The 11,908-nt window shown below is 36.8% G+C and overlaps 1 protein-coding gene across 1 annotated transcript; it reads right to left on the reverse strand.

Annotated features, from left to right (window-relative positions):
• Positions 1-869: 869 nt before the first annotated feature.
• LOC147384618 (uncharacterized) lies at positions 870-10,206 on the reverse strand. The gene is made up of 9 exons (XM_086425140.1): positions 10,053-10,206; positions 8,083-9,781; positions 6,557-6,783; positions 6,145-6,477; positions 2,770-3,016; positions 2,407-2,535; positions 2,105-2,320; positions 1,771-1,894; positions 870-1,352 (listed from the first exon to the last, which is right to left on the reverse strand). Exons 2-9 carry the CDS (start codon positions 9,643-9,645, stop codon positions 1,114-1,116), a joined length of 3,078 nt encoding a protein of 1,025 aa, XP_086281266.1. The 5' UTR covers positions 9,646-9,781; positions 10,053-10,206; the 3' UTR covers positions 870-1,113.
• Between the last annotated feature and the right edge of the window lie 1,702 nt (positions 10,207-11,908).

Raw genomic sequence — 11,908 nt, forward strand, 5'->3', positions numbered from 1 at the left:
TTTTATGGGATAGCTTATACAACTAGCAAGATTTTGTTTTTATCTTCTGTTTTTGCACTGTCTTGGGGTTTCGACTTCTGATAAGTAAAAAATCTTTATATTTATAATAAAATAAAATAAAAAACTCCAAAGAGGAAGCATTCAACTCTTTTTTGCCATTCATAATGGTTTAAAAATTTAATTCCCAGACGAACACCACAGTTCAGTTTATGCACATGAACCTCACACAACCATCTGAGGAATGTAGTGGGGGGAACCAAAAAATATGATTTGTTTAGCTTGCTCCTTAAGGAGGATTCTTACATTGGATAATTTGATTTTTTGTGAGTGGATCACTCTTAATTTTGTCTTGTAAATGTGATGACGAATTTGTTGATCGCTCTTCTTAATTGCTCTTTCTCTTGTGGTATTTCAAAGTCTTTCATGTCTTTATTTCATGTGTTTTGGATTTTTTTGAAGAACTTTCTTATGATGTTAGAAGGCTGAATTTTTAATGTATTCTCTTAAAAAAATAAAAATAAAAAAAAAAATAAAAAAAGACAAACTTTGGACTATCCTTCTTTTAGTCATAGTTTGAGGTCTTTGGAAAGAGATAACAAGGTATTTCAAAGCAAAGAGAACAATTGGCATGCAAACAGTTTACATTGAACCTTTAGGATTGCTGTTTTTTTTAGCGGATTTTCTTTTGAGGACTTTGTATTTTTATGGGATTTTTTTTTGAGGATTACCTATTTTCTATGGGATAGCTTATACAACTAGCAAGATTTTGTTTTTATCTTCTGTTTTTTGCATTCTGTCTTGGGGTTCCGACTTCTGAAAAGTAAAAAATCTTTATATTTATAATAAAATAAAATAAAAAACTCCAAAGAGGAAGCATTCAACTCTTTTTTGCCATTCATAATGGTTTAAAAATTATATTCACAGACGAACAACACAGTTCAGTTTATGCACATGAACGTCACACAACCATCTGAGGAATGTAGTGGGGGGAACCAAAAAAAAATCACAATTATCTTGAACGTCTGGTGTTATTTTGACATTGCTGGATGTGCCGAGCTTCTCATCCCATGCATTATTATTATTTAAGATTGAGTTTCATTAAGTTCAAGAGGTTCAATAAGGATATTTGATAGGCCCAGGCTGTATTGCTTTCTGTACAAGCTCAGTCTGTTCCTTCACATGAACTTGGTAGAAACCAGTGGCGGTAGCAGCGGATGGGGCACGCCCAACATATTTGATATCCTCCATATTTCCCCTTCCCAGAGCCTTCATGGCAGTATAAAGACGAGGCGAGATGTAATAGTATGCACCCATGTTCATCGGCTCTTCCTGGCACCACACAATCTCTGCTTCTGAAATTACACAGCCACGACATTATCAGTCAATCAGGGTTATTACATTATATGGTGTTCCATTCCAGTTAATGTCCGATAAGAAGAGTATTCTAGCTCCATTTTTTTTATGAGAGCTGCTATTGGCACCCAACTTTTACTTATTACCCCCCAACTAAAAATAAAGAAAACAATTGAATGGTTGGGAAGAAGTAAAAGTTGGGGTGCCAATAGAAGTGCTCTCATTTTTATTCTTTTTTCGCTAGATTTCAATTTTTTACAACTCTAATATGATCTTCAACGTCTTAGGAAGATTTAAAATTGTAGGGACCAGAATGGGGGTCAGATTTGAGTCTACTGCCATTCAGACAGACCCTTCCTCTGAAATTCTGAGTTATTTTGATGTAATTATTCTTTTTATCAAGTTAGAGTGACATACTTGGATATCGTTTCAACTCTCGCTGGATGAGGTCATATGGAAAGGGGCAAAGCTGCTCAACCCTACAAATTGCAATGTCATTGCCATTGACTTTCTTCCGCTCTTCATCGAGCTCATAATAAATCTGCAAGATGGAAGAATGAATAACAAAGCTGTCAAGTTCTAAATAAAACCAAAGTCATACATTTCCAAACTGACATTCGTGAATCAATGTAAGAGGACATCAAAGGTAATCCATCAGGTACAGTGCAAGGGCAGATATCACACTAATGGTTCCCACTTGGGAACATTAGTCAAAATTTGATTGGATAAAAAGAGAATGTTGATTGATTACCTTCCCAGAGCACAAAACCAGGCGCCTGATTCCTTCCTCGAGATCCGAGTGGTCGTTCTGGTCTTTTATAAGACGTTTGAAACGGGTCCCTTGTTTGTCAAAACCAGGGTGGCCTTGGACATCATCGAACTCAGACAGGTTCGACTTGCAGTCCTTGTGTCGAAGTAGGTTCTTGGGTGACATCACGATGAGTGGCTTTCGGAATTCTCTGTGTATCTGGAAGATGAAACTGTAGAAAATCAGGGAAAAGAAGAAATTCAAAATTCAATATTAAAAGCAATACATGGACAGATAGAACTCACCTGGCGTCGCAGAACATGGAAATAATTAGCAGGTGTTGTGACATTAACAACCTGCCAATTGCATTCTTGGATCTGCTTCCGAAGTGTTGGATCCATCTCAGGTATAACATAGGGATTATCATCACTCATCTGTGTTTCATTATTTTTAAGTGTATATTAGTAATGCAGCAAAGGTGATGTTAACAGGTAATAAGTAAACAGAAGTACTGTGAAGGATTATCAAACAGGTAGTATGTGTGAATGTGAGATCACATAAAAATTTTATGATGCTAAATGTGTTCAAAGATTCAATGGAACAAATCAACTATGAGAGATCCGTAAACATAAGGAGCTCGACAAGTACACACGAGGAATAGCACAAACCTGAAGGAAACGTTCCAACCGTGCGCTTGAATGTTCAGGTCCCTGACCATCGTAACCATGAGGAAGAAGCACGACAAGCCCAGTTTGACGAAGCCATTTCGACTCTCCACTACTCAAAAACTGATCAAATATAACCTGCGCCCCATTTGCAAAATCGCCAAACTGAGCTTCCCAGATTACCAATGAATTTGGATTTTCCATTGAATAACCCAATTCAAATCCAAGGACACCAAATTCTGAAAGAGAACTGTAGAATGCAGATAAAAAGACAAGTTGAATTGCAACATGTCAGAGTCTAGATTAACAATGTACTTCATTTTCAAAATGAAAGCGACTGAGAATGTCACATTTTATAACACACCAATCCATATGTGAACAACTGCTTGATTTCAAAAGGATTGGTGGTTGCAAGTAAAAGTTGGTGTGGCGATAGAATTGGAGGGGTATTATTAAAAAATTGACATTAAAAGGGTAGAAAATGCAAAACGATAAAGTTGATTAAAAGGGTAAAAGAGGAAATATATAAAAGTTGAGGAGATAAAGTGGATCCCAGGAAACTATAGCTTGATGGGCGGTTTATCCTAGTTGGATTCATCTCCTCCCACAAAAGTGAGCCCTACCGTTCTTACTAAAAAAAATTGAGGTTAAAAGGTAAAAAATAAAAAACAATAAAATGGCTTAAAGAGAAGATATAATAAAGTTAAAGGGAATGAATATGAAAAACAAAAAAAAATGTGGTGTAGGTCGATGAGATATTTTTCCAACTACACAAATGTAGTTGAGAAGACATTTATCCCAACTCAAAATACACAAAACGGTAGCGACTCAGTTATATTTTATTATATAATAAAGTTTGTCCGTGCCTACGGCATAGACATTCTCTCTCGAGTTAAGGGGGTAAAAGCATAAAAAATAAACTTGGAGGGGTATTATTGAAATTTCTTAAGGTTAAAGGGGTAAAAAAGGAAATATAGGAACACACAAAAGTGGACCGTACTACTGTAATTAAAAAAATTGAAGTTAAGAGGTAAAAAATAAAAATAAAAAACAATAAATGGGTTAAAGAGAAGATATAATAAAGTTAGAGGTAGTAATGAGGAAAGACAAAAAAAGTATGCCGGTCAATGGGACTTTGTCCAATCACAAAATTGTATCTGAGAGGACATTTACCCCGAATGTAGTAACTGTAGTAACTCAGTTGTGTTTTATTATATAGACTAGAGTTCGCCAGTGCCTTCGGCATAGACATCCTCTTTCAAGTTAAGGGATAAAAGCGTAAAAATAAATTAGAGGGATATTATTGAAAAAAAATTAGGTTAAAGGGGTAAAAGAGAAAATATAGAAAAGTTATAGGGGAGAAGTGTAAAGAAATTAAAGTAGGTCCCACAAAACTATAATTTGATGAGAAGGTTAAGGGAGTGAAAAGTAAAAGAAATAAAGTGGGCCCTGTCGTTGTTATTAAAATGTTTTGAGGTTAAGAGGAAAAAAAATAAGTAAAATAGGAGATATAATAGAGTTAGAAGGAGTGAAGAAGAAAGACGAAAAAATGTCGAATAGGTTTGATGGGACATTTTTCCAACCACAAAACTTTAGCTGAAGGGATATTTATCCAAACTCAAAAAATAAAAATTGTAGCAACTTAGTTGTGTTTTATTATATAAATTAGAGTTCGCATGTGCTTAGGGCACAAACATCCTCTCATGAGTTAAGGGAGTTAAAATGTAAAAAAAGAAGTTGGAGGGGTATTATTGAAAATTATTAAGGTTAAAAGGGCAAAAGATGAAAAAAAAAGTATTAAAAGGGTAAAAAAGGATATATAGGAAAGTTACAGTGGGTAAAGTGTAAAGAAAATAAAGTGAACCCCACAAAACTAAAGTTTGATCGGAGGTTTATCCACCCTAAACACAAAAAAGTGGCCCCTACCATTGTTATTAAAAAAGTTTGAAGTTAAGAAGTAACAAATAAAAAACAATAAATAGGTTAAAGATGAGTTAGAGGGAATAAAGAGGAAAGACAAAAAAGTGTGTAGGTCGATGGGACATTTGTCCAACCACAAAACTTTAGCTGAAGGGACATTTATCCAAACTCAACAAACAAAAATTGTAGTAACTTAGTTGTGTTTTATTATATAAACTAAAGTTCGCCTGTTCTTAGGGCACAAACATCCTCTCATGAGTTAAGGGGGTAAAAATGTTAAAAAAGAAGTTAGAGGGTTATTAGTGAAAATTATTAAGGTTAATGGCAAAAGATGAAAAAAAAAAGTATTAAAAGGGTAAAAAAGGATATATGGGAAAGTTATAGTGGGTAAAGTGTAAAAAAAACAAAGTGGACCCCACAAAACTATAGTTTGATCGGAGGTTTATCCACCCCACACACAAAAAAGTGGCCCCTACCATTGTTATTAAAAAAAATTTGAAGTTAAGAAGTAACAAATAAAAAACAATAAAATGGGTTAAAGATGAGTTAGAGGGGATATTTGTCCAACCACAAAACTGCAATTGAGGGGACATTTATCCCCAACTCAAAAAACACAAAACTGTAGCAACTCAATTGTATTTTATTATATACTAGAGTTCGCCCGTACCTATGGCACGGCCATCATCTTTGGGGGTCAAGGGGGGTAAAAGCGGAAAAAAAATAAAATTGGTGAGTTATTATTAAAAAAATTGAGGTTAAGAGGGTAAAAAATGAAATCAATCAGAAACCAATCAAGTGGGTTAAAGAGGTAATTAAACTAGAAGGAGTGAAGAGGAAAAATAAAAAAGTGTGGTGTAGGTCGATGGGACATTTGTTATATCACAAAATTGTAGTTGAGGGAATGTTTATCCCCACCTCAAAAAACACATAACTGTAGCAATTCAGTTGTGTTTTATTGTATAGATTAGAGTTTGCACGTGTCGTAGGCATGGACATTCTATATCGGTTAAGGGGTAAAAGTGTAAAAAATAAAGTTGGGAGGATTATTATTGAAAATTTTTAAGGTAAAGGGGTCAAAGATAGAAAACGATAAAAAGTGAGTTAAGGGGTAAAAGAGAAAATAAAGGAAAGTTAGAAGGAGTGCAGAGTAAAGGAAATAAAGTTGGCCCCACAAAACTATAACTTGGGGGCTTTACCGTTGTTATTAAAAAAAATTGAGATTAAGAGGTAAAAAATAATAAAATAGGTTAAAGAGAAGATTTAATAAAATTAGAGGGAGTGAAATAATGAAAAAAGTGTAGATGAGAGGACATTAATCCCCAACTCAAAAAACGCAGAACTGCAGCAACTCAGTTGTGTTTTATTTTGCATGTGTGTGTGTGTGTGTGTGTGTGTGTGTGAAGAACTGCATCAGACAACAGATGAAGGATAACAAGCACAAAAGTTACTAAAGACAACCTGTTGCTGACAGTAAACATCTCCTTATTTTGGTTCAAGATAACATGGTGTAGAGGACAGTATTTCTCCCCTGTTTCCTGGTCATGAATTACTGAATGTCGATGACTAAATGTACCTCTTTCAACATCCTGACCACTCAACCTAACATGGTTACCTTCCACTAACAATGTAGCAAAAGCAAGTGCTTCTCCAACTGCCCAATCGATTCCCTCCCCTGTTTCAATCATCTGTGCACGCTGGTCAAATATCTTCTTTACTGCTCTGTGAGGCTTGAAATTACCTGGAAGGGTTGCAATTGCTTTGCCAACATTCTTCAATATCTCTGGTTTAACCCTGTCAAGCAACAAAGTATTAACAAGTTTAAGAGAATAATGCACAAATAAATGTAAACCCACAATTAAACCCGACATACCCAGTATTTCGGAGACGTGAAAGCTGTTCAGGTGATTTAAATCCAGACCAATAAGCCGAAAGCCAATCCCTTTTATTTGGAACACTATCTTTGCTGTTTTTGAACTCTTCATTAAGAATGGCGTTAACCTTGTTGTGTATCCGGTCGATGTCCTCTTGTATAATCTGCCCCGATTCAAGGAGTTTCTTTTGGTAAATCTCAAGAGCAGATGGATGATTTCGAATGACCTGTCATTAGTGCCCAGATCATGTTAGAAACATTGAAAGGTTGTATGAGATCACCTTACCAGTAGCACCCAAATAAATAGGGTATTTAAGAAATACCCCCCTGTTAATTTGGTGATATTAGGTTTACCCCCAGAATGTTGTATGAGATCACCTTACTAGTACCACCCTAATAAATAGGTATTTAAGAAATATCCCACTGTTAATTTGGTGATATTAGGTATACCCCATGAAAATTGCAACATTAGGTTTACCCCCCTTGACCGTAAGTCAATGTTGTATTTTCTTGATGATTTAATGGTGAAATTTTGATTTTTCCAAAATACTTAAATTACTAAATCAAAATTTGGAAAAAAAAGAAATCAAAATTTCTCTGTTAGATCTCAAAGAAAAAGCAACATTGACTGACGGTCAAGGGGGGTAAACCTAATCTTGCATTTTGCGAGGGGGTAAACATAGTTGATCACCAATTTAAAAGAGGGAGAGAGAGAAGGAGGGGGGGGGGGGGGGGGCGGTTTCTAAAATACCCTATTAAATATTATGGAGGCCAATAAACTAAGAGAAAGTCAATTGAGAATAATTTTGTCATGTGCAACAAAGAGCAACTACTTCCCAATTAGAACTTAGAAGGAACATGCATGTTGAAGGTCCTAAAAGAGAGTAAAATAAAAAAGAATGTGGATTGAGGTAGTAAAAGTGGATATGAACACTTGTAATAATAGGATGTATGGCTCTAGACAAAATTGAACATAATTCATCGTGCCAACCCCAAATTTGAGAGAGAGCAAGGGTATTTTAGAAATACCCGTGTTAAATTGATGATATCATTTTTACCCCCTTCAAAATGCAAGATTAGCTTTCTCCTGTTGGGCCTTGACCGTTAGTCAAGGTTGCATTTTCTTGATGATTTAAAAGTGAAAATTTATTTTATTTTCAAATTTCGATGTAGTAATTAAGTATTTGAAAACCATTTTTTAAAAAGAATCAAAATTTCAACGTTAAATCATCACAAAAATGCAACATTGACTTATAGTCAAGGGGATAAACCTAGTCTTGCATTTTGCAAGGGGGTAAACTTAATATCACCCATTTAACAGCAGCGTATTTCTAAAATACCCTAAAAACAAAGGAAAATAGCTAAGCATAGAATAGGACAAAGAGTTGTGCAGGAGTGACCTCAAGCTGGAACCTCATATCGCACTTCTTAACGTGAAAATGTATGGGAACCATAGATGCTTTTCATTGAGATTGAGGTTCCAGCCTGAGGTCACTTCAGCATTATTCTAGGGCAAAAGAACACACCTTATACATTTTAGGCTGTGTGAAAGAAGGCTCATCAATCTCATTATGCCCAAATCTACGATAACACACAATATCAACCACCACATCAGAATGGAATGTCTGACGCCAATCTGCTGCAAGTTCACAAACATGAACCACTGCCTCGAGATCATCACCATTTACGTGGAAAATAGGAGCATTCAAGGCTTTAGCTACATCAGTACAATACTGAGAAGATCTCCCAGACGTTGGATCAGTTGTGAAGGCCACTTGGTTGTTTACCACAATGTGGATGGTCCCACCAGTCGTATAGTTAGGAAGAGCACTTAGATGCAAAGTCTCGTATACTACACCTTGTCCTGCAAAGCTTCCATCCCCGTGAATCAAAATTCCCATATTCTTTGTCCTGTCAACATCATTAGAATAGTACTGCTTCGCTCGAGTTTTTCCAACCACGACTGGGTCCACGGCTTCCAAATGGCTTGGGTTGGCAACCAAAGACAGATGGATTCTCTTACCACCCCTAGTTGGTCTATCATAAGAAGTGCCCAAGTGGTACTTGACATCTCCGGTTCCCGTGTATAACCCTTCTTTGTCGACAACGGGCTTGGTGCCTCCACTAAACTCACTGAATATTTGTCCGAGTGGCTTACGAACAACATTAGCAAGAACATTCAATCTTCCTCTATGTGACATACCAATAACAATGCTCTCAACCCCAAGATCTGCTACTCTGTCAAACATCTCTTTCATGCCGGGAATCAAAGTTTCACAACCTTCAAGACCAAACCTCTTAGCAGCCGTCCACTTTGTAGCCAAGAAATTCTCAAATTGTGTACTCCATATAAGCCTATCAAGCAAAACCTGGCGACGCTGCCGATTATACTGGCTGGGTGTTGGTGTCTCAATCCTATCTCTCAACCAATTACACTTCTCGCGATCAGCAATGTGCATGTATTCATAACCAATGCTCCCACAATAAGCCTGTTCAAGCCGATTCAATATCGCTCGAAGCGTTTGGACCGGACGGTTCTCGGATAGGAATCCAGCCATACTCCATACACCAATGAAGAACTCCCTATCGAGATCAGCTTCGGTGAACCCGTAAAGGGCAGGGTCCAAATCATCGGGGATCTCACGTTCCTCTAAACCCAATGGATCCAACTTGGCTTTCATATGGCCATTAACCTGATAAGCTCTCACTAACAACAACAACCGCATACTCTCTTGGATTGTTTGACCTGAAATACCCGGAGATGTTGCCGCTTGCCCGACAAAATTCCTAAAGAAATTATCCCACGATTCATCTACACTATTAGGATCGGCCTCCCAAGCCCTTTGCAACTCCTCTAAGTAGACACTACTTGTGCCATCAAGAAAACTGTCGGTCAACCTCGAGAGGGGCACGGGGCGAGGAACCAGCCCAGTTGCAGCTTGTGCCTTTGGTCTAAAAAGTGTAGAGTGGAAACATCGGTTTTGTGATGGGAGGACCGATCTTCTAGTCGCGTAAGATCCCACTTGAGCTACATTTCTCTTAATAGCTAATTTTGCTACACTAGAAGCTGCAGCTCTAAACCATGCCATGGCTTTTTAAAATTAATTCTCCAATGATGAGATGTTTAAGAGATTCGCAATTCTTTGGCCAAGATCACATTCATACACTCCAAACCCTAACTCTAACCCTACACATTTCCTTCCTCTTTGGCTGTAACTAAGCTATCTGATCAACAAAAACAAGGATGAAATTCTACCATTAAAGAACAGATCAAATGCAGAAGAATCGTTCAAATTTATCAGAGAAATAAACCTAAATTGAATTGAGAATCGATAACAATAGCATTAATAATCAAGAAACAAAAACTTGTAAAAATAAGGAAATTTATACAGAAAAACAAGAATAATTCAAATCAGACATTAAAGAAGAGAGATCAAACACGATAAATACATAGAGAGATTGAGACTGAAAGAGATTGAGCGAGTAGAGATCGAACCTTGAGGCGTCAGATTTGCAGAAGAATTCCTAAGTCCTATTCGGAGGGAACCGAACCGAAGCTTTTCGAAGGGCCACTTGGCGGCTCTTCGTGCTCTCTCTCGAACAATCTAACGGTTAGCCACAACTTCTCGAAACTGAGTTATAAAAGAGAATTTTGAAGTACCCCTCCACGTTTTGATGAATATTATAAAATTTCCTCTATGTTTTCAAATAGGTGACACATCCCTTGACCCTTGTCTTCTCTTATAGATTAATTAAAATTAACCTAAATGCCCTTGTCCAACCTCAAACCATAACCCTTGATTTTTCTTCCAAACTAGTCATCTTCAATCTTTTTAATCTCAAAAGGTTAAATTATTTTCAAACCTCTAAGGATGCAATAGGGCGATTAATTGATGCCCCTCAATTCTATAGGAGGATGCCTTGTTATGTCTACCACCCCATCCTTGATGTTGAGTAGTTTAGTCGGCTAGGTTGACTGGTGTCATATAGTAGGCACCTACTCGCCTTGTTTTGGCCCCGGTTCAAGTGGGAGCATGGTTTTAAATCTCGTTCAAAACCAAGACGACTCGTCTAATATGTTTCAATATCGTCGACTAATTAACGAGACAGATAGATAAGTTATTAGACGAGATTTAAAATAATGATTCATTTTTCTCATTATTGAACGAGACAACTTAGATGCATCGAAAAACTAGTTCGAGACGACTAGGGCTCATTCATAGACGAGATGAGACGTCAAAATTATTGGAATAATCTAGTTAGTTGTTATTTTAGTCATAATTACTTAGTAACGATAGTCTTTTATTTATCTCTTACTTGTAAGGATTTTTCTATAATTTGAATATTTTAATTAATATAAATTCCTACTAAGCTCTCACAAAAAAACTTGACTATTATTTTTTTCAAATTCTTCTTGGTATCAAAGTCAAGGAATTTTGCCCCCCCCCCCCTCTCATCTCTCCTCCTTAATTCCTCTACTTCTTCTTTATATTCACTAAACCTTAATCTAGAGTTAACCTCATTTGATCTTCTCCCATTCGGGGTCTTTTACATTTTTTTTATATATCACATGTTGTAGTAGTGCATTGCGTTTCTACCTTATGTTAGGGTTTCTACAAAAATTCACTACAATAACAGTTTTTTGACTGTTTAAGATGTGTGACAGTAGTAAAAACAGTTTCTGGACTGTTTGAGGGTTTGCGATTTAGGTTCTAGTCTTCCTGTGGAGACTTACGATAGCAGCAAGACTCTTTAGGATGCTTATAATTGTTGTGTAGGTTGCCAATAACAACAAGACTATTGTTTGGGTGTTGCGACAACAGTAGAACTGCTATTTAAGCTATTGTGGAGATCTGCAATAGTAGCAGATTTGTTGTTTAGCTATTTTGGAGTGCTGGTTTGGCTGTTTTGGGCTCTTATGGATACCTGCAATAGTAGCAGGTTTGTTGTTTGGTTATTTTGAGCTGTTGTGGAGACTTATGATAGCAACAAGTTTGTTGTTTGGCTATTTTGGGCAGCTGTGAAAACCTGCAATAGCAGCAGGATTGTTGTTTGGGACCTACGATAACAATAGAATTGCTGTGTGGACTACGTAAAAGTCCTGCAATAGTTCTGTTGCCCTTTCTACCTCTGGTTGATTTTGAGTTGGACCCCCAAATTTATCATGGTAGTAAAGCAAGCCTTACTTTTCTCCATGTCATCCAATTCATATCTCCACGTGTTTTGGCCTACATGTACGGGGGCATTTTGAGTTTAGTCCCACATCGGACACAAATTGCCTTACCTCTTTCCTTATAAGCTCTTGGGCTTTTCCGCTCATTGCCAATTGATTTTGAGTTGGACCTCCAAATT

Source organism: Akebia trifoliata, chromosome 15 (assembly GCF_017979445.1).
Source record: "Akebia trifoliata isolate Shusen 1 chromosome 15, ASM1797944v1, whole genome shotgun sequence".
NCBI classification, from domain to species: domain Eukaryota; kingdom Viridiplantae; phylum Streptophyta; class Magnoliopsida; order Ranunculales; family Lardizabalaceae; genus Akebia; species Akebia trifoliata.

Coding starts and splice junctions, on each gene's coding strand:
- LOC147384618 (XM_086425140.1), bottom strand. CDS start 9,645: ATGGCATGGTTTAGAGCTGCAGCTTCTAGTGTAGCAAAATTAGCTATT. Junction 6,784..8,082: donor CACAGCCTAAAATGTATAAG/GTGTGTTCTTTT, acceptor CACTAATGACAG/GTCATTCGAAATCATCCATC. Junction 1,895..2,104: donor TGGTTTTGTGCTCTGGGAAG/GTAATCAATCAA, acceptor TCCATCTTGCAG/ATTTATTATGAGCTCGATGA.